The 19,957-nt window shown below is 36.7% G+C and overlaps 1 protein-coding gene across 1 annotated transcript in view; it reads right to left on the bottom strand.

Annotated features, from left to right (window-relative positions):
- LOC120343167 (titin-like) overlaps positions 1-19,957 on the bottom strand; it is a 123,188-nt gene that overhangs the window by 87,090 nt on the left and 16,141 nt on the right. The window contains exons 2-20 of the mRNA XM_078110345.1: positions 18,919-19,069; positions 16,361-16,527; positions 15,572-15,694; positions 14,525-14,650; positions 13,740-13,837; positions 13,146-13,314; positions 12,063-12,193; positions 10,794-10,932; positions 9,898-9,972; positions 9,266-9,379; positions 8,422-8,505; positions 7,545-7,622; positions 6,263-6,451; positions 4,959-5,036; positions 3,290-3,475; positions 2,823-2,900; positions 1,909-1,985; positions 1,346-1,457; positions 482-559 (exon numbers count right to left, since the gene is read on the bottom strand). Of these exons, the coding sequence (XP_077966471.1) occupies positions 482-559; positions 1,346-1,457; positions 1,909-1,985; positions 2,823-2,900; positions 3,290-3,475; positions 4,959-5,036; positions 6,263-6,451; positions 7,545-7,622; positions 8,422-8,505; positions 9,266-9,379; positions 9,898-9,972; positions 10,794-10,932; positions 12,063-12,193; positions 13,146-13,314; positions 13,740-13,837; positions 14,525-14,650; positions 15,572-15,694; positions 16,361-16,527; positions 18,919-19,069 (2,253 nt within the window). The remainder of the gene's footprint in view (positions 1-481; positions 560-1,345; positions 1,458-1,908; positions 1,986-2,822; positions 2,901-3,289; positions 3,476-4,958; positions 5,037-6,262; positions 6,452-7,544; positions 7,623-8,421; positions 8,506-9,265; positions 9,380-9,897; positions 9,973-10,793; positions 10,933-12,062; positions 12,194-13,145; positions 13,315-13,739; positions 13,838-14,524; positions 14,651-15,571; positions 15,695-16,360; positions 16,528-18,918; positions 19,070-19,957) is intronic.

Raw genomic sequence — 19,957 nt, 5'->3', positions numbered from 1 at the left:
AGATGTTTTTACTCAGTTGATCTTGAATTGTTTAAACATACCAGGATTTAGAATATCATCAGATGTCTCCCAATTGTCTATTCATACAAACTTAATTAAAGAAATTTTAAAAATTATAACAAAGGAACATCTGTCATCAGAATACTCGCATTTTTGACCCTAAATAAACCAGTCTTAATAGGTAAAATGACAGTGCAGCATATGAGTGTTATTAAACAAACCCAATGCATCAAAATATTATTAGAAAATTTCCAGTTTTGAAATCAAACCTGAACCTAATTTTTTTTTTACATTTGTTGTACTTAATTTTACATTCTAATACATTCTGTTTTGCTTCATAAGGAGTGAAACCAAGACGGACGTGCTCAACTATCAGCTGGTGCTCAAATAGGAGTGTGCAGTAGCCCCTTTCGTCTGGGGGGACTTGTAATAAAATATATAAATCAAGACTTTCTATAAAATCTATTGATGTGTTCATTACCTTTTACTTTGTTGAACTTGATAGTCACAGACGAAGCAGTGAGTTCGCTGATTCTGGCTTTCTTTGGAACAGCAGGTACTGAAAAGCAATAAAATGTTATAAATTCCAGTAAAAATTAAGAATTTTAATCAGACTGTTTTGGCATTTGAACAAGTTTAGTACCAGTTCAGTAATGGCAAGTATACTGTGCTGCTATATATTTAATCTAATTTGCTTTCGCCTATGGTACTAACTATACTATGCCCTGATGAGCTTACATACAGCATATACACAATGGTCGAGACTCGAGAGCCTAAATGACCTTTATCGGTCTTGCACACCGACACGCACAAAACAATAATCAATCACTGGTATTATTGCTAAATTCTTTTCGTTATTGTATTATGTTTATGAAAGGGTTGACATTTTTTTTGTGATACTAAACTCACTTTTTCTCTAAATTTTATTTTTCACATAGAACAGGTAGGTAATCAAATTGTTGTAATACAATGGAACAAACAAATTAAAAATAAATTTGGGTATTATCAGTTATTTGTTAAACTATGATGATATTAGGACAAACAGAGAAAGGTGGCACACATAACTCATCATAACGACCTTTAGTGGTGGGGCAATACCAGTAAAATTTTTAATATTTTTAATAGTATTTAAACAGACCCGAAAATAATACTTTAATGATTCCAAGAAGTCAGTACTTTTTACATCTTATGAAATACTTTGTACTAGAGGAGCAGCCAGAAATTTAACAGGGTTAAGTTGGAAATAAAAACTGCGACAGACGCGATTGATAGAATCGTCCATGCATGTTTGAGCCGTCCAACCCCTGTAGCATCAATACTGGCTGCCCCTCTGCTCAATACCAACCTGTCTGTCCTTCCCCGGCTTCACTCATCCTCATATTGATTCTTCCGCCACTTCCCACAGATCGTAAACGCAAAGTGTACCAGGTACCAGGCTTCAACTCTTCAAACGTGAACTGAAAAAGAATGGACATGCTAAAATTTGTATGGCTATGGTCAATATTGTGAAATAACAGACACATAGAAAAATCTTAGGAAAAAATGTGATAGCGTTCCAGCCATTGCTACTAGCAGTGACACCATACTGCACCGTGATGTAGCCAAGATCTATAACGAAGTGAAATGCATCAGACCCAGTAAAAAAAGCAAGATATGTATTTAACATAATATGATTATGAAAGTATTGAAGCAAAGTTTCAGGTGAGTGAACACATACCACTTCTTCTTGGCAAAACCTTCCATCCTATATTCTGTACGTTTAAAACCTTGTCTAAGGTTTTGTTCGCTCTCCTGATTCTATTATCAGTTTTATTTGTTGGTATGAATAGTTTCATAGTCCATTATGCTGATTATGGAGTCAAAATAAATTTATGCTTGTGCTCATACTTCAAGCGAAAAGTAACTCACGCTAGTTTTTCTTGTTCTAAACTGTGTGGGTCCCGTGGCCTCCTCGGATTGAATATCAGCGACGTATTGTATGGCGCCTAAATATAATAAACAGATTTATTACTGGGTGGTATAGGAAGGAAGTTTTTCATATTGGGAATAAAGCTAATAATACGATGTAATCATGAGATCAACCATGACCTTTCGCCCTGTTGCCAGATTAGATTATGTATGAGAAGAATCAAGTATATTCTTCATTTCTATTATATGAAAAGAGAAAGCTGTTAGGACAATGAAATTTTATGGTGGACTTAACTGGAAGATATGGTGTCACTCGCTGTAAGAGTAAGGTTTCTCAACTTTCCTCTCCTCTTAGATAAATATGTTTAGGCCAGGAATGTGTTTAGAATTCCAGATGTTTCAAAAAGTGTGATCAACCAACAGTTACTTGTGTTACTAGAGTGTTCCATTTAGGGTTGAAAATATTTATCCAGCAATAGAGGAAAGCCAATAAGAATGCTTAATCGTATAGTTTGACATAGAATTAGTAATCCAGTTTACTATTCAAGATTCATACACTTTGGGAAAGAACAGGCAAACGTGAACTACCCTGCAATTGGTCTCGAGAATGTGATGACAGGCTTAAAATGGATCACCTCAACCTTGCTTGGTGATTCATGCAACAGCTGGTAAGTTTTTCCCAGTCTATACATCTGGTACGATTCGCTGAATAAAGATGCCAACACCCGATATTGATTAAATTCCATGCCTAGCGATTCACCCAGAATGCGATATCAAATTCGAAGTGCTTGTTTGCACAGAATCTTGTTCGAAGCGAATGTCGTTTAGAAATCGAGCCGATTTCAAGTCCATAGATCAAACGTTTTCAACAACAGTATTCTTCTGAATAATGAGATAATTGTGACAATACCAACCTGGAACGGCTTTCCATTGAAACGTCAAGGTTTTATTAGTTTTCTTGATAAGAGTTGGCTTCTCTGGGACATCAGGCACTGGAAGATAAAAACACGAATGATTGTAGCAAAGCAAAGAATAAATATAAATTCAGCTACTTTGCTATTTCTTTCATAATCTTAGCTAGGCCAACCCCAACTTGGAAATTGTAATAAACAAATTTGATTGCAGGGTATTGAAAAAAAAAAAAATGATTGTGAAAATAGTATTAGAAAACCTGGAACGAGAGTTGTTTTCCACTTGATTCGTAATCTTAGTTTAGATTTACAAGTTAGATATTTTGAATGAAGTTTAAAATTATGTAGCTGTAAGATCTTTGCAGAACTTTCTCCAGTAGCAGGCAGCTCAAAATGTATCGGAGGGATGCATGTGGCCCGCGGGCTGTAGTTTGCCCATCTCTGCTTCAGATAATTTATTATTTACTTACATGTGACAACCACTTGCGGGTCACTCTCTCTTCCAACGACGTTCAATCCAACAGATGACACGGTGATGTGATACGTGATTCCAGTTTTCAAATCTGTGGCCTTGATGCTGTCTGATTTCACTTTCTCTTTTCTCAGAACTTTGCCAGTCAGTGAGTTCTTGAACGTTACAAGATATTCCTCTGCCCCTGTTGATAGATAATAATGATCTAAATAGTGTCTCGCTTTTTCCTTTTCCAATCTAATCATATATGGTGATTGTGTGTGTGTGTGTGTGTGTGTGTGTGTGTGTGTGTGTGCGTGTGTGCCCCAATTAGTTTTAATTTATTTGGGTGAGCGAACACGTACTACTTCTTTTATCAATACCTTTCCATCTAAAATCTGTACGTTTCAAACCTTGGGGTTTTGTTTGCTCTCCCGATTCTATACTCGGTTTTATTTTTTTTTGTTTTTAACAACTACTTCATCGCCTATTATACGGATTATGAAGTCGAAATAAACTTATACTTATATGATTCCAAGAGCGGGTTCTCTTTTGTATCGAATTGCTAAAAACTCATTTCAGAAAATGTATGTATGTCACTACATGAGCTACATTAACATGACACACCTTACATAAATTTATTACATAACCTTTGAAACGCTAAATGAAACACTAGTCGCCAGCTGCGGTGCATGATATTCATTTGCTGCGGTTGCTTAATCTCTAAAACAAAAGGGTTCGCGCTAACCAGCTCTACCACTTGATTTAAGAGTGATGGGTGGTAATCTGCACCAGAATTTTTCAAACTTTTTTGCATCACGCGGACCAATAAGTTCTAATGTTACCAAAATATAAAGGTGAAATATGCTGACTTGTAACAATAGAATGCTACTTGATAGAGAAAAAATGCTTGAAATACAATTTCGAGAATTTTGAAAATAAAATTATCCTGGTTCAATAGCTAAACGTATAAGACCTAGCCCATATTCATGTCCCACCATTTTCTTCATCATTAATATAGCATCAAAACCTATTTTTATGCTGCATATTAATCTATAGCGTATTAAAGTGAGTCCCTCAAAGGGCGATGCAGGTGAGAGTGCTAATTGACGTTTTGAGTGACAATATCGTAGCAGCGATTTTAGACTGAGTGACTAGGTCGATCGTGCATATTACCAAATTTCTGAAACAAGCTGACATATACACGCAATACAAATTCGGAAAAGGACAAAAAACTCTTCATCCTATATATTTGCCTTAACTTTTTTTCTTATAATATCAAATTGATTTCATCTAAAAAAATCAATTTTCATGCACCATGTTGAAACTAAAAATCTCATCGCCTAAGCCAGCATTTCTCAAGCAATAAGCCATGACCCACTGCCGGACCACAGATACATTTTCAGGTGGGCCACAAACCTAACATAAATTGATAAAAATATAGATGATTCAAGTTTTATTCATGTCACTATAGTTAGATTTTGATTGTAATGGCAATGAGTGATGACACCTTTCTTTGCTAATTTTCATTCTGATTATTAAAGTAAAAGTGTCTATTTTTGTGGACATAGGTTTTTGCTTTTCTTTCGTTTTTCACCAGCATAAAAAAGTTAATAGGCCACAGAATTTTTATACAAAAAAATGGGCCATAGAGAGAAAAAGGCTGAGAACCACTGGCCTAAGCTTACCTCTCATATTGTTCCATTGCATAGTGACAGAGTTCTCTGTGATTTCTTGGATTCGAACTCCTTCGACCTTAGCGGGAACTGAAAACATAACAGAATAGGATTTACATATTTATCTTACATAGCAAACCACGGCCTCTCATCCGGTAACCGATTCATGTCGGGTATAAAATTAGTTGTCAGTTATTTGTTTCAGATCCATGTAATTAGTGAACATGTTTGCAATGAAAGTTCACAATCTTGTACTAGTCATTACCAACGATACCTATATACAGATGGGTATTAAGGAAAGAAAATACACAAGTTGAAATTTCAATCAAAGTGTAAAACGTTAAGCTTCAGACAAACATGTGTGGGGCCAAAGCATAAAACATTCAAGAATTTAGGGCTCCAAGTAGTGAAATTTACTGATGAAAACTTCATTTGAAATTATACAATAGAACAGACTTTGATATTCTCTTGCACTTGTCACTGAGAAGCTAGCAGAATTAAGTGGTTGGTTTGCTGTTTATCAAATAATTTCAAGATTTATTTGTCCGTATGATGTAACTATATTATAGGAAGTAAGAAGAATAATTTAAATATAAAAGAGAATTAAAACACAATAAATGAATGAATATGTATGGTTTTGTTAACTGTATTTGTTAACATCAATTCAGTTATTGAGAAAGAAAGGTGTTTCCTAGAATGATATTACTGTTATAAAAATGTTAATACTATTTCATAAAAACCCCACCGATTGGAATTTCAAAAAACCTCAAAGAATGACGGGAGCCCATTGATTGACTGAAGAGCTACTGTAACTATCTAGATTTATCGTGGTGCATAGATCAAAAGCATAGCCAGCACAAAATTTCAGAGAGGGGTCAAATTTTTCGTTTTTCTGTAATGGCGTAATACGACGCTCACACGTGCTATTTTCTCTGAACGAAGCCAAATAAAAGTAGCCACTGAAATTTAACAATATCTTAAAGAACCGCTTTACAGGTGTACTTTGCTGTCAAAGTTACCCAACGCATATAAGTGTGCATTTTCATCTATCTCGATTGGTTCATTTGGTCGAAGGATTATTGATAGCCAGCCAGGTAACTGGTTTTCAGTAAATCGTTCAAGAATAGAACAAAATGGTGTTAGGAAATGCCGTAAAATTGCAATAAAAATGTCGATTTTTTTTCTGGGAGAGGGACATGGCCCATACTTGGCTACAGTGCTTCCCGAAGTCATGAGCATTCACTCCGTTTACAATTTCCATCTAGTATATACAGTTAGGAACAAGCACTGAAATAAACTTATACACCAACACAAACCTGATTGGATCTTTGCAACAGCAGGATTCTCTGTGTCAGTCTTTGAGTCTGTTCCGATTGAAAAGACTTTGAACAGGTAAATCCCCCCACTGACCAGGCCTTCTGCAACAAACTCTGTCGTGTTGACTATCCGTGTCAGTAAATCAGGGGATATTTCCAGCTTGAATTGGATCATGTATTGTGAGACAGCTGAAATTGAAGATAAGTGATTGAATAAAAGTGACAGAAAACAACTTTTAGAATTTATATGGTGGCACAGTAGTTATCGATTCAGAATTATCTACGTTAGCATCTCAGGTTAAAAATCATATTCCATAAAAGACCTAAAAATCTATTGAAATTTGTTTTAAAGGTAAATGAATAAAAGTGGTGCAATATTTCTGGTGGAACTTTTGATTGACGGTTTAGTGAAGCGTTCCCCAGCCATGAAAATCATGATCAGGCATATAATTTGATTGTTTTCTGATGTGACTTTTTATTCAAGTTTTAACAATCATTTCATTTAGTATTATTGCAATGCATATTTGTACACACATTATGAACAATTCAAAACGTGCAAAAGTTGGAGCGGGGAATAGCAGTAGTTTGGGACATTTTAGGGATTGAATATCAATGTATAATGAGGGAGAAATAAAGTTATCTAAAATATGCAAAAAAGGGAATATATAGGAAAAGATTGGGAAACACTGGCCAAGTGGTTAAAGCGTTAGGCTTAGCTATGCTTGCATCACAATTTAAAACTTCGTTTTCAGATCCCATTCCAGCCAAATCACTCAGGGTGTAATAAGTTAGATAGACAATGCCGGGACAAAAACTAAAGATTGTAGATCTTTACATGGGAGGTATTGCTTGTCTGAAACATTGTTCAGAATGATAGGCAATAGGCTAAAATCGTAAGCAAATCTATTAACCGATAAGCCAAAATTGAGATGAAATGGGTATTTCAACATGCATGCATCCCCGGGTGATTACTGAGGGACTAAATATTTTATGCTTACACGTCATGGGTCAAAAAATTAGAAATAAAAATGTTGAAACCTTATGAAGAATAAAGTTTTTTTGGAGGAGGTGGTCTTGGCATCAGGGTAGAGATGAATTATGCCCGGAAATCTTATGGAAAGATTAGTTAAATTGCATCCTCATATTATAGCACAACGATAACAAGGTTGCGAATAATAATTAAACTCATGCATATCTTGCCAGAAATGGCTCAAATAAGTTTTCTCCACTTACAATACTAGTTTATCCTACAAGTAGAAGAATACAAAACGTTGTTACTTACTTTCCTGCGCTTCCCAGCCAATCTTGATCATTCTGGTATTTCTTGAGATCAGATTGATTTTTCTCGGATTCGATGGAGCTGTTAGAAGAAGAAATAAAAAGTGTATTTTAGAAAAATGGTTACATGTGTGAGTGCTGTTGAAAAGCGACCAAATCAAAATATGATTTTTATATTTATCCCGGGGTAGAGTAAATCCGATAAGACGGCTTATTCGTATGGCAAACCAGGGTTCACACATAGCTTAGGAAAGTCCTAAATTTTGATTCCAACTCTATCTTTAAGCACAAAATGTGTCAATTTTGAGACGATTTTTCATCCGATTGCCTTATTTATATATTTGCTGCTGTATTACAACATCATGGTATTGCTGACTTGATAAATCCTTGAGTCTTTCGCGACCCCACGTCAACGGCTCAAAGTCAATGTTTTCTGTTTTTTTAGTTGTACTTCATTTTTTTTTGCTTCATATTGATCATGGCAAAATAATTATCCGAATCTTAATCTGAGTAGTAAACTGCTTGTCCGAGGGAAACAGATATTGGTTATATAAAACGTTACAGAAAAACATCTACCGGTATGTTAGTGTGAACAGGAACAAAATTTTAAAGGGAGGTTGTGAAGTTTCTAATTGCCAAGTTAAACCGTAACAACTAGCGGGTCGACCGTGGCCAATTTTTTAAATTTCACTCCTTACTACACTTTTTTTACCTCGTATTGATTTTTGCTTGACGAAGCAAATATCTGAATCGGCCAATTGTTGGAATAATGAAATTCATAATCTGATTCAAACAATTCAAAATTGCGACTCTGGGTACTAGTGAAAATTTAAGCCTTTATTTAGGCTTCACAGCCTTGCTCAAAACAGCCTTCTACTCACCTATTCTCTCAAATATAGGCGGACTTTCGTCGCTTTCTTGTCCTCCTTTAGTTTTGGATGTCAACGTAAACTTGTAACGTTTTCCTTTGAAATAAAGTTAGATAATTTTTATTTAACATATAACAATATATATTTATTTCAAATATTTTTGATCACAACATTTAGAAATTAAGGGCACCTGAAGTATGTCCTAATTAGCAAAAAAGGGCATTCGTTCGTAAGTTTACCAGGGACATTTGAAGGTAGTCATAGATTTTACACTTCTTTTAATATATTATACAGATCTTAAATAAATTGATTAGATTGGGGTTTTATCCACCGGGCTATAAGATGCAATCTTGGTACTCGTTTTGAGTGCAGGCAATGAAGCATGAGGTGCTACCAGATATTAAGTGCATGTGCACCGACTTATAAGACGCACGATCAAATACGGTACAACATTTTCTCTAAATTAAATGTTGAGAGGCTTTGGCATTCAAACCATCTATCCGGCATTCAAGTATGTTCAAGCAAAATACAATTTTTTTATATATTGCTTCGAAATAACTAATGATATACCTCCTTTTAATATATCTTTTAATGGGTGAATGAATAGAATTCTTATATTTATTTTAGGGGAGAGGAAAGCCAAGAAGACGGCGTGATCATGTGAAAATCCACGAGACTTTAGTCCAATTACAAATTCATGCTGGAATGATATTATTTGTTTCAGATGCAAAAATCCAGTAAGAGTAAAACCAGTAATGCTCTTACACATGACTTTTCCCCGCGAAATTCAAACAGAGAAATCAGAGCTTCAATCGCCGAGCCTTTATAAATATGAAAGAAGTATCGTTCCACTTACCTGATAAAAGTGGTTTAACTTCAAAAGTGGTATTTTCTGTTTCATCAATTCTGACAAGAAGTTCTAACTTTCCTGTTTCTGTATCGTATGTACGGATTCCATAGATGGCAGAACCTGGTAAAATAAGAGTAATTAAATGTATGGCTGGCCTTCTCTACAGCTCCTTGCGTATCCGTGATCACTTGCCTTGTACAATTCTTAAACATTCAGTTAAGGCAATCTGATAGGTGCTCCCGTAGTATGTGTACCAAGATAGTGCACAACCTGATAACCATAACCTGGTACACATACTATGTCCAGGTTGTGCGCCATTTTGGTACATTTACTGCGGATAAAATGGTGTCAGTAGTCAGTAGTTTATTTTTCACATACCGAGAATACAAAGTGTACAAACACTGAGGTAAAATAAAAATAATGTATTTCATCGTGAGAGAAGGCGCATTAAATCAGTATTGATTAACGAGCAGTGTCACGTATAAGGGAGTCTAACATTGGATGATCCTAAGATATTGAAAAAAGAAAGCCATTTTTTTAACAGAAGCCTTTTAAGGGATTCCTCGAGTCTTTAGAATGTGCTATTGGGGTTCCGCGCCACCAAAAAGGTCGAAAACCACTTGTTCAAACAAGGTTACCTCTTACAGGTTCCCATTCCAATCTCACAGCTCTATCTGTCACGTACTTAGTCTTTGGTCGTGGTGGATCAGGCACTGAAACATACCAAAAGAAGTAAGAAAATGGCAAATGAGATCTAGAAAAATTTACTTATAAAAGTTAACGTCAATATGGAAATTATGCTGATCTATAACGATAACAGAAAGTATGAAATGACGAGTGCGTAAAGGAATATAATTTCAGTTTCTTGAAAAATTATTTCTGATTCACCCGGGTTAGAACATGGCACAAAATGATCAAATCTGTTAAAGGTAGTTATGCGATTGAAATATAACCGGCTTCATCGAACATTCAATCATGTTGATCATTGATTAATCTTTTCTTTGAGATAATTTAAAGATAAAAAGTTGCTTGCAATGCATCAAGGTTTGTATTATAGAAAACAATGCAGGTGGGATTTTTAAGAGTTTGGAAACTCACTCACTCTCGTGTTTTAAACCTCATTCAAAGTTTTGGCAACTTTCCTGACATCCCACCCTATGTGTTTGCTTTGTGTATTGTACTGTTTGTACCAAGGTAGAGTTTAAGTTATCTTATCACTGGGAAGTCAAGGAAAGTTTATTTTTTCGAACCATTGAATAAAAAATTAAAAAATTAGAACAGAAAATACGAAAAAAATGAAATTCACACAGTTTTACTGGGGAAGGGAAGACGCGCAGAAACAAAGCTGGTCATCGAGCAGCGACACCCAAGGTTCAAATATCTAATTTAAAAAATTGAAATTTTAGAGTTAGAGAGCTACTGTTTTTAACGATGAGTACCGTAAAAATTACACTAACATCTCTTAATAATGGAGATGGTAAATTTCTCGAGATTGCATTAAAGAGTCGAAACACCAACTGCTGGAAATTCATACCTGTATTAATAACAATCCTCTGGTTGCTATCGCTTTTCGCTCCTTTATATACAGCGGCAATTTCCACCGTGTAGGAGGTGCCTGGACGCATCTTTTTGATTAAATGACTGGATCCGGATACTCCGGTGCTCAGAAAAAGCTGTTGGAAAATTTACAATAATTTCAATTGTTTACTATATATTTGTACAATGCTCTGTATAGGCTGTTTCAACACGTTTATGTTTTCTCAAAACAACCAATTGTAGAAATAATGCCCAGACGGTGTCTCAAAAATGCTGTGCACCGTGGGACAAGTGGGACTATTGAGACAGGTGGGACATGTGGGGCAAGTGGGACAAGTGAAGTGAAAAAGGGGGACAAGTCAAACACGAAGCACAAGTGGGACACATGGGGCAAGTAGTACAATGGGTGCAAGTGGGGCATTTAGAGCGAGTGGGACAAGAGAAATAAGTTGGATAAGTGGAACCTCACATAGCACAAGTGGGACACATGGAACAAGTGGGACAAGTAAGACAAGTGGGACATGTAGAGCGAGTGCGACACCTGGAGCCAGTGTGAAACATGTGGGGAAATTAGGACACGTGGGATCAGTTGGACACGTGGATCGTGTTGGACACGTGAAACACGTGAGACAAGTGGAACACATGGGACAAGCGGGACACAAAATTTTCATTGGACCCGAATTGATTCTACAGATTGTTTTGTTAAGCAGTGAGTACTGTTAATATTATACGTGTTGTTCATTATTTACCATGAATCATCGATGACCGTGTCTGAATGGAAATATTTTAGCATACAAACCCATTACGTTGTTGTTTTAAGCACTTAGGGGTTGATAAACATTGATTTTCTCTACGACGAATGAAACAATCAATACCAAATGTCAAGTCTTAAATATCGAAAAAACGCTAGGATGCTATCCTATATCTTACAACAATTTACTTTGAGTCCTTCGTAATCCGATATTTTGCTCTGAATTTTTTTTTTTTTCAAATGCTCCTGAAGTTTGTGCACCCTAAACTTGTACACATACTGTGTTCAAGTTGTGCGCCATTTTGGTGCACATACTTCGGGAGCACCATAATATGAAGCATTGTGTAACAATTGGGGTCATTATGACGTAATTTTCGTCGATATTTCAAAACGAAATTCATATTCAAAAAAACTATATTCGTAATTCCAGCAGACACAAGTGGGCCAGATGAAATCGCCCCGCGGGCCGCAATTTGCCCACCCATGCGCTAGTTCTTTCATTCAAAGCTTACTAACCGATTGTGTTACCAAATCCCGTATTGTGATGAAATAAGTTACGCCGGGCAGTCTCGCCATTTTCCATCGGACGACTGCGGTTGTCTTTGTCACAGACAATTCATCCAATATCAACTTTGGAACTTTTATACCTGTGGAAAAATAAGAAAAGGTTATTGGACTGGAAATGATTGTTGTCGGAGCAACTTCATACCTGTAGAAGGAAAAGAAATCCTTAATTTCGCAGCAAGTGAATAGTAAGTAAGAATAGCCGTGTACTTGATGGAACAATCAATTTTAGGTATTCTGTAGTCAAAGATGAAAATAGTAGTCAGAAGGTTATTTATTTTAATTATTTTAATTTATGTCTAGAGTCTTATGGGCCTAAAATTCTGTCCAAATTTTTGTTGTTTTATTTTAATCCACAGATTAATCAATCCATAACTCTTTATTATTCAGCATCATTTAAATTCGGAGCGAGGGTTACTCTTATCACTACCAGCTAATGATATATTGATGATTAACCAACAATCGGAAACATAGTTTATATACAAAGGCATACATAGTTTCAAAGTAGGCAACGGAAGGAATATTTCATTTTATTCAAGTGTCTTGCTGCACACTAACGCAAATGTATTTCTGTAACGTTTCTGTATATGAATGAATGTAGCAACAAAGTCCGAAAATGTACTAGGGAAATATCCTAAATCCAGGATGTGCGACATTTTTGTCGGTGGGTTATAAAACCAACTTCAGATATCTATCTTTGCCACACGAAAAAGTTAGTTTTTCCATGTACACAACGAATTAAAAAATTCGCCGCGGTGAGGACAAGAGAAAAAGATGCGGCTATAGATCAGCCTTACAGTAATAAATGCACTGGGCAAAACGGCGAAAGATTTAACGCAGCGACAAGAGCAAAAAAACATAAGAAATTTTTACCCATGTGAGCGAATTTTAAACGTAAACTATCGTATTAGGATTTTAAGCTTGATGCAGAAATTATCTGAGTGTTGACATGGGCCACACGAAATAGCTTGGTGGGCCGGGTTGTAGCCCGCGGGACGCTTGTTGCCACCCTGGTTTAAATCAATGATGTTTTACCTGACGACACGTATAGCACAGATCTTGGTCCCTTTTCTCCATCATGATCGACTGCCCAACCGTCAAACGAGTAGCTGGTTCCCTCCTTTAAGCCAGTGAATGTTACATTGTTATCTGTAGGTTCCGGCTTGAAAACTTTGAGCGCCTTGGATTTGCCAGAATTACGTATCTGGAAAAGAAGGGAAATGTAGCATATTGACTGTCACGGTCTAACTGAATTCAGCTAAATTACGTTTAGTAGTACTGGGATAGGACAGGCAGAGAATGGTCATTTTTTCTATTACAATATTACATCAAATATAATATCAAAATTCAGCCCATAGAACGAAAAACCGCTCTATGGAAAAGATTTCGTCGCTCCAGAAATGTGTGTACCAATTTGAAGGTAACTAATTTTGTTCGAATACTTCACATCAAGTTGTGTAAAGGGACGGAAGTCTATGGGGGTGTATTCACTTGGCTGGCACAGACAGTCCCCGAACTTGTGAATGAACTAAAATGAGGAAAATCGGAATAAAATTATGGCCTAACCCTAACCTGGTACACACATTACAGAAGTACCCAAAAAACTTGGAAAAAAATTTAGATCAGTACCTGCACAATATATTTTGAAGCATATGGCTGAGTCTCCCAGATTATTTGGATCGATGTGTCTGCAACTCTGCCCTTTTCCATTCTCATCGCCGCGATAGCTGTTGATAAAAATAAACATTTTCAGAAGTATTGAACTGAAATATTATTAAATCTGTTATCATAGGTAATGTTACGTTCGAATATGGTGCAGTTACATAACCTAATCAAATTCAATAAATCAGTTTAAAAAATTAGTGAAAAAAGTAATCGGAGCGGACGCAAATGAATTGGAGATTAAATGGAAAAATAGAGTAGGAAATTGTAAATCGGCAAAATTGCAGTCAGTGTCGTTCATGGACACGAAGTGGACCCATAGATTGTTGGGTTGTAATTTGCTGTTGTTGTGTTTAGTATTCGTTTTATTGTTACTGGACCAATTGCTTTGAATTTTTCAGTGGTTAACGTTTCTTATTGTCGGTAGAAGGCTATTACTTTTATTTATGTCAAAAAATTTTGCGAGCTTTATGGAACTCGTTTTCGCTACGAATGTTCGTGTGAAAACGTAATCAAAAATTAAATTATTGTGATCTAGTTATCACTCGAACTGGGAAGACTACGGTAGCAGTACGAAAAATATCTTGATACCCGTACTACTAACTTTCTTTTAACCTTCGTGTCTATATATTTGAGTATTTTATGCGTCTTTTGCTTTATATTGATAGTTGCATGATGAATATGTGAATATTTTATTTGTTTTTGCTTTATATTGATATTTGCCTGATAAATCTGTGGGACACTTTACTCACGTGGTTTGCATATTGTTGCAGCCGTCCACTTCACGAATCTGATGAGATCAATGTACGATTGCAAAGTCTTCACGTGTCCCATGGTAGGTTTGGAGCCGATCTTTGATAATTCGTAATAGTTGGGTCCTGGGACGAAAAAGTGACTCTTATTAGTAGGATTAAATTACTATGAATAAGTTCAAGCTGGTTATCGAGCAGAGACACCGAGATTCTAATATCTAAATCGAAAAGTTTGAAATTTTTTCAAGTTTTTCAGTCAATCAGTCAGTAGTTTATTTTATCCCATACCAAAAGTACACAAAGGACAAACATAATTCTGAAAAAAATACGTTTCAGTGGGAAAGGAGACGCGATAAACCAGTGAAGGTTATCTAGCAGCGTCGCCCTAGAGAGAGTGAGTCTAAAATTGAATCATGCGGAGGAAAAGAGTCGCGAAAAAGAAATAAAATAAAAAAGAAGTCAGCCTTTGAGACACATTTGAGCGCCGATATCCCTGTGTCACTCAAACCAGAGAAAGATTCTAAGAAATAATTCTAATTCATGATTGAACTTCAAATTTTGAAAATTAAGGTTTAACATGCTTTGAAACTTTGGAAACCTTAATAAGTAGCTAATGCCTGGGACCACACAACTAATCAGAGTAACACGTTGTATATATTCGCTTGGGACCCAATCCGAGAATGGACACCATAAGTAATTAACGAGTCAATTCAGTTAGTCAATATTCGACAGAACACACCAAAACACAAACAGGGTTCTAGGCTTCCGGTTCTAGATTTGGTTATTTGAATTGATTTGGATTATGTGGGGTGAATATACGAGTACGTGTCGCTCAATCATGAAGACCTACCTAGTGTTTAGAGTCGTATCCATATGCAGATAATTTCAAAAGACGGGTCTGAAATTTCCTATTGCCAAGTTTGACCTTGTCATTGAGCAGGTCCGGGTCGGGTCAAAACGTGGGGATATTGTTCCAACCCTTGCATATTTGTTAGTGTGTACCGTGACTCTTATATTGAAATATAAAAAATTTCACAAAAGACTTACTATTGACGCCCATCACCAGAATACGGCACATTGTTCTAAGCTTTCCAGCAGCCTTCTCAGTTTGATCTGATGAAGATCCTTCAAATATGATGACGCACACTGCTTTCGTGTCTTCTCGGCGACCTGAAATTTTGCATTTTGCCCCGAAAATAAGACAGTGTCTTAGTTCAATTTTCTTTCGAAAAAATAACACTATTTTAAGGGGAATGTCTTTTATTTTCATTTATCAAAAACAATTGTACAAAGATAAGTATTATGATATTTTTATATACAAAATATGAAAACCGACATCCATTCAATTATAAATAACACGTTTTTATTTAAAAAAAAAATGCTAGACATAAGAATATTAATCTTTTAAAACGTGTAGGAGAGATCTCTTGCTATCGACTAGGTCAAAAAGAATTTCGTGCTATTGACTTATTTTCGGCGAAACACGGTATGTTTGTTAAATTCTCATTGTTGTTGTTGTGAAAATTCGCCTCACTTTGTAACAATTTGACCAATTCATTTTAAATTCACAATGTTTGAAAGATTTTCTAGAAGACTATTATGTACATTCTTCTTACGGATTCCGATATTTTTCCCCAAATTATTCGGTTTTCTAGGTATTAATGTAATATCACCTCGCGCGCCAGTAAGTCTGACTGGACGAGAAATTCTATCTCGAGGAATTCTATCTCTCTATCTCTACTTCTTTTGCTTCCGAGTGAGTGAGTGCGCCCGACAGCGTACGTTCGAGTTGATTTATTTGCTTCTGAGTGATCAAATTTTCTCATAAAAACTTACCTCGTTCGTCAGTGAACTTCGAATCAGTCAGGAACTCCATTGCATTTCCTAGGTTCGTTGTTTTTGTTTTCCCATTCCAGTGGGATGTGGCATCAAGACGTTGGGTTAAATCCTTGAATCCCTTCACATCTTTAGGATCAATAATATCTTGAATATCTTTGTTGAACCTGGGAAAGATATCGATTTTGTATCAATCGGATAGGATTTACATATTCATCAAGAGGGAGAGTAAAGCCGATAAGACGGCTCAATGAAATGGCGAACCACGACTTCCCGTCCGTTTACCATTCAATGTCGGTTATGGGATTAGATAGCCAGTTATTTGTTTTCGAAAGCATGGGGGGGGGGGGGGGGGTAGACTCGCTATTTATTATTTATCAGAGACTCGAAATGACTCAATTAAGATATTCAAATAGGTAGTCCTCATCTTCTTTTAGTTTGCTGACCGGTCCAATTTCAAAATTGATTCTGCCGACTGATGAACCTTTGAAATCAACCCACAATGTTAAACAAACACCAAACACAATTAAACGAATGTAATTACGACAAAAGTGTGCAACTAAAAAGCAGACGATCAATTTAATGAGAAATTTGTTGCAGTCTTTTTTAAATCATACGTGTCATATGCGTTTTCAATCATCTGATAGGAACACGGCTTTTAATCCGACAGGCGTGACAGTTGCCCAAGATCTCGTTGAATCAAAGATATCCTTAATGTTAGGTCAACAATGTGAGGTCATAACATCATGCAAATAATGAATTTCTACAGTCTCACGAAATAAAAATTACAGGTTTTTGAAAATGCCAGCAGAAAATGATATGCAGCAGCGCATTTGAGATTTAAAGAACTGTTATAAGTGATTTCAGATGAAGAGCATTGGTCAAATTTTCCTCTTCTTATGTGTTTTTCCGATGAACATAAAAAGTACCATTCCATAAGGCAAACTGCTGAAAGCTGGCATCGGTGTATTGAATATTTTCTTTGTGGGGAATTCTGATTGGATCATGAATTTTATATTGTTACGTCATAAACCACTTGTGTCTCAACTGAAAAACGCGGCTAGAAGTAAGCAGCGCGCAAGGTAGTGTTGATCCGTATGAGAGTGTTTTCTCGCGTCTAGTCAACTTCAGTACTATTTGGGCTCAACCTTATACAAGCAGAATAAGGAGGCGAGGAATAGCCGTACCGGCACTTTTGAGTTAGGATCAGACTATCGGGTATGACGCACGATTATTGTTAGTAGTCGGGTTGTACTAAAGTTAGTTAGAACTGTTTTTAATGATGCAGAGGCAAAACGGTTTTAGGGTCTAGTATAGGGGTCTCGTGTAGTTTCGTACCTAACGTACTTCTAGTGGGCGTAGCATAACAATTTTTTGATACGTCAATCCTAACCCCCATCTGACTACGCCATCCAAAAATTAAATCACTACGACATTACAATCACGTCATAGATCTTGCCAAATATACGCACGATCGACCGAAATGGCATTGGCGCCGACGACAAAAAACTGACAGACGTTCTCGATCTCTCTCCCATTGGGATGGTAGTTCGTATAGTTTGAAGGGCTCTATTACGCCACTGTGACGTCGTAATGACGTAATTTTTGGATGGTGTAGTCAGGTGAGGGTTAGGATTGATACGTGAAAAAACTGTCATGGTACGCCCACTAGAAGTTTGTTAGGTACGAAAGTACATGAGACCCACGGAAAGTACGAGTGTTTACAGAGATAGGCTACCGTACGTATTTCCAGAAATAACTCTTTGTTAGATTATGATTGATGTAGTGATATGATGGTAGACGATGTGAGTGTATAGGGAGATAGCGGCTACTTTGTGTTAGACTATTATCGGTATGTATCTTTAACGGTTACGTTTTATCGATCATTGGAGTTCAATACCGGCGATCGCAATTAGTCACCACCGAGTTAACTAAGTGGATTTTTCTACCGATAAGACATCTTAGTTTTATGGCGAACGACGGCCTTCAGTTCGGTTACCATGCTGGGTTAAGAAATAGTTACACGTTGTTGTTTGGGTGACGCTTTTGTCAGAAACTAATGATCAATCGTTTTCAAATTCTGACTTCCTGAACGGATTTCGAACGGATTGTTTTGCAATTACATTTGAAGCAGGTGGCCGATTCCATTGTAAGTCGCACAGACTACTGGTATTGCTGTTAGAAGATAGCATAGGATTTACAAATTCATCCAGGGGGAGACGACAGCCGCGGCTTAATCGTATAAGAACCACGGCCTCTCGTCCGACTACTAGTCCATGTCTGGCATGGGATCAGTTAGCCAGTTATTTTTAGATGCATGGACTTGATGGTCGAGGCAGTCGTAACCAACCAGCGGTAACGTAAACGACCATACGACGACGAGTCCAGCAATCCTCTCACACATTAATATCTCCCACGGGATTCGAACCCATGCAGGGTAATCATAACCATGCGCTGGCGAGCGTATTCCTAACGCTTAGTACGATGTGCATCACCGGCAGTCATTCGATCTTCGTGCCAGAGAAAATTGCAAGCTTTGCTCGCTTATAAGTACTTACAATGTTAAAGAAATTCTATTAGCGGTTTGCCCAACTCCAAGTTGTTTCCCGACATCTCGAATATAATTTTTCAGCAATCTAAACGAAGACGGGTTGACACTCAGTGACGATTCGACGAGAAAATAGATGTCTTGATTCCCTTCTCTGCAGTCTGAAATAAAATGAAATTTGGTTAGTTTCAATTTGGTGTAGGATATGACAGTTTCCCAATCGAGGCATAATTTGTCTTCGAAATGGATTTTTTAGTTTCGGGGCGAGAATAGAGATGTATTACTCTGGATTCCGTGTAGCTTTACTAGTATTGTCAACCTATAATATTTATTTACAAACTATTCAAAATGTGTTAGACCTAGCGTGCGAGTTTCACGTAACAGTATCTAGATATCTTTTATAAAGATTGAGCAAATAACGGGAACAGTTTTTATGCGTGGTAAGAGAGGAATAAAGAGATCAAAATAAAGCAAAGGGAATGTATCGAAAAATATTGGGAACGACTGATATAGGGTGACTGATATATATATATCGTGGGATCTGTCGCCATACGTCGCCTAAATGAAGTGGTTTTGCTTAAAAATAATGTTTGGAATTGGTAATGTTTGGCCAGGCTACCGCACCCTAGTCATATCTTGTTTCGGTGACCGTACATTTGAACCCATGCGTATATCCACGGGTTCAATCTATATGCGGGTGCTAAAACCCATGGGTTAGGGTTAGTATGGGTTTAACTATCCGTGAAACAAAAAAATTCCATAGGTGCAATTGTCATGGGTTCAAATGTACGTGGGTTCAAATGTAATGGAACCTCTTGTTTCAGCTCTTCAGTGTAACGTCTACCTTGAGCTAGTAATATAGTTCGAGGTCCACCGCTGTATTTATAGGAAATATGGCGGTAGACCTCACGCTATGTAGGAGATATCTTGCCTATTTAACCCAGCGAAAGGAAATCTGAGAAGACCTAATCATGAGAATATCGGTCAGAGATATTCACAGTGACACCGTGTGTTTCATCACTAATCAATTAATAACTCGCCAATTATAC

Source organism: Styela clava, chromosome 3 (assembly GCF_964204865.1).
Source record: "Styela clava chromosome 3, kaStyClav1.hap1.2, whole genome shotgun sequence".
Classification (NCBI taxonomy): domain Eukaryota; kingdom Metazoa; phylum Chordata; class Ascidiacea; order Stolidobranchia; family Styelidae; genus Styela; species Styela clava.
Note: the sequence above shows the minus strand (reverse complement) of the source record. Positions and strands in the feature narration are given on the sequence as shown.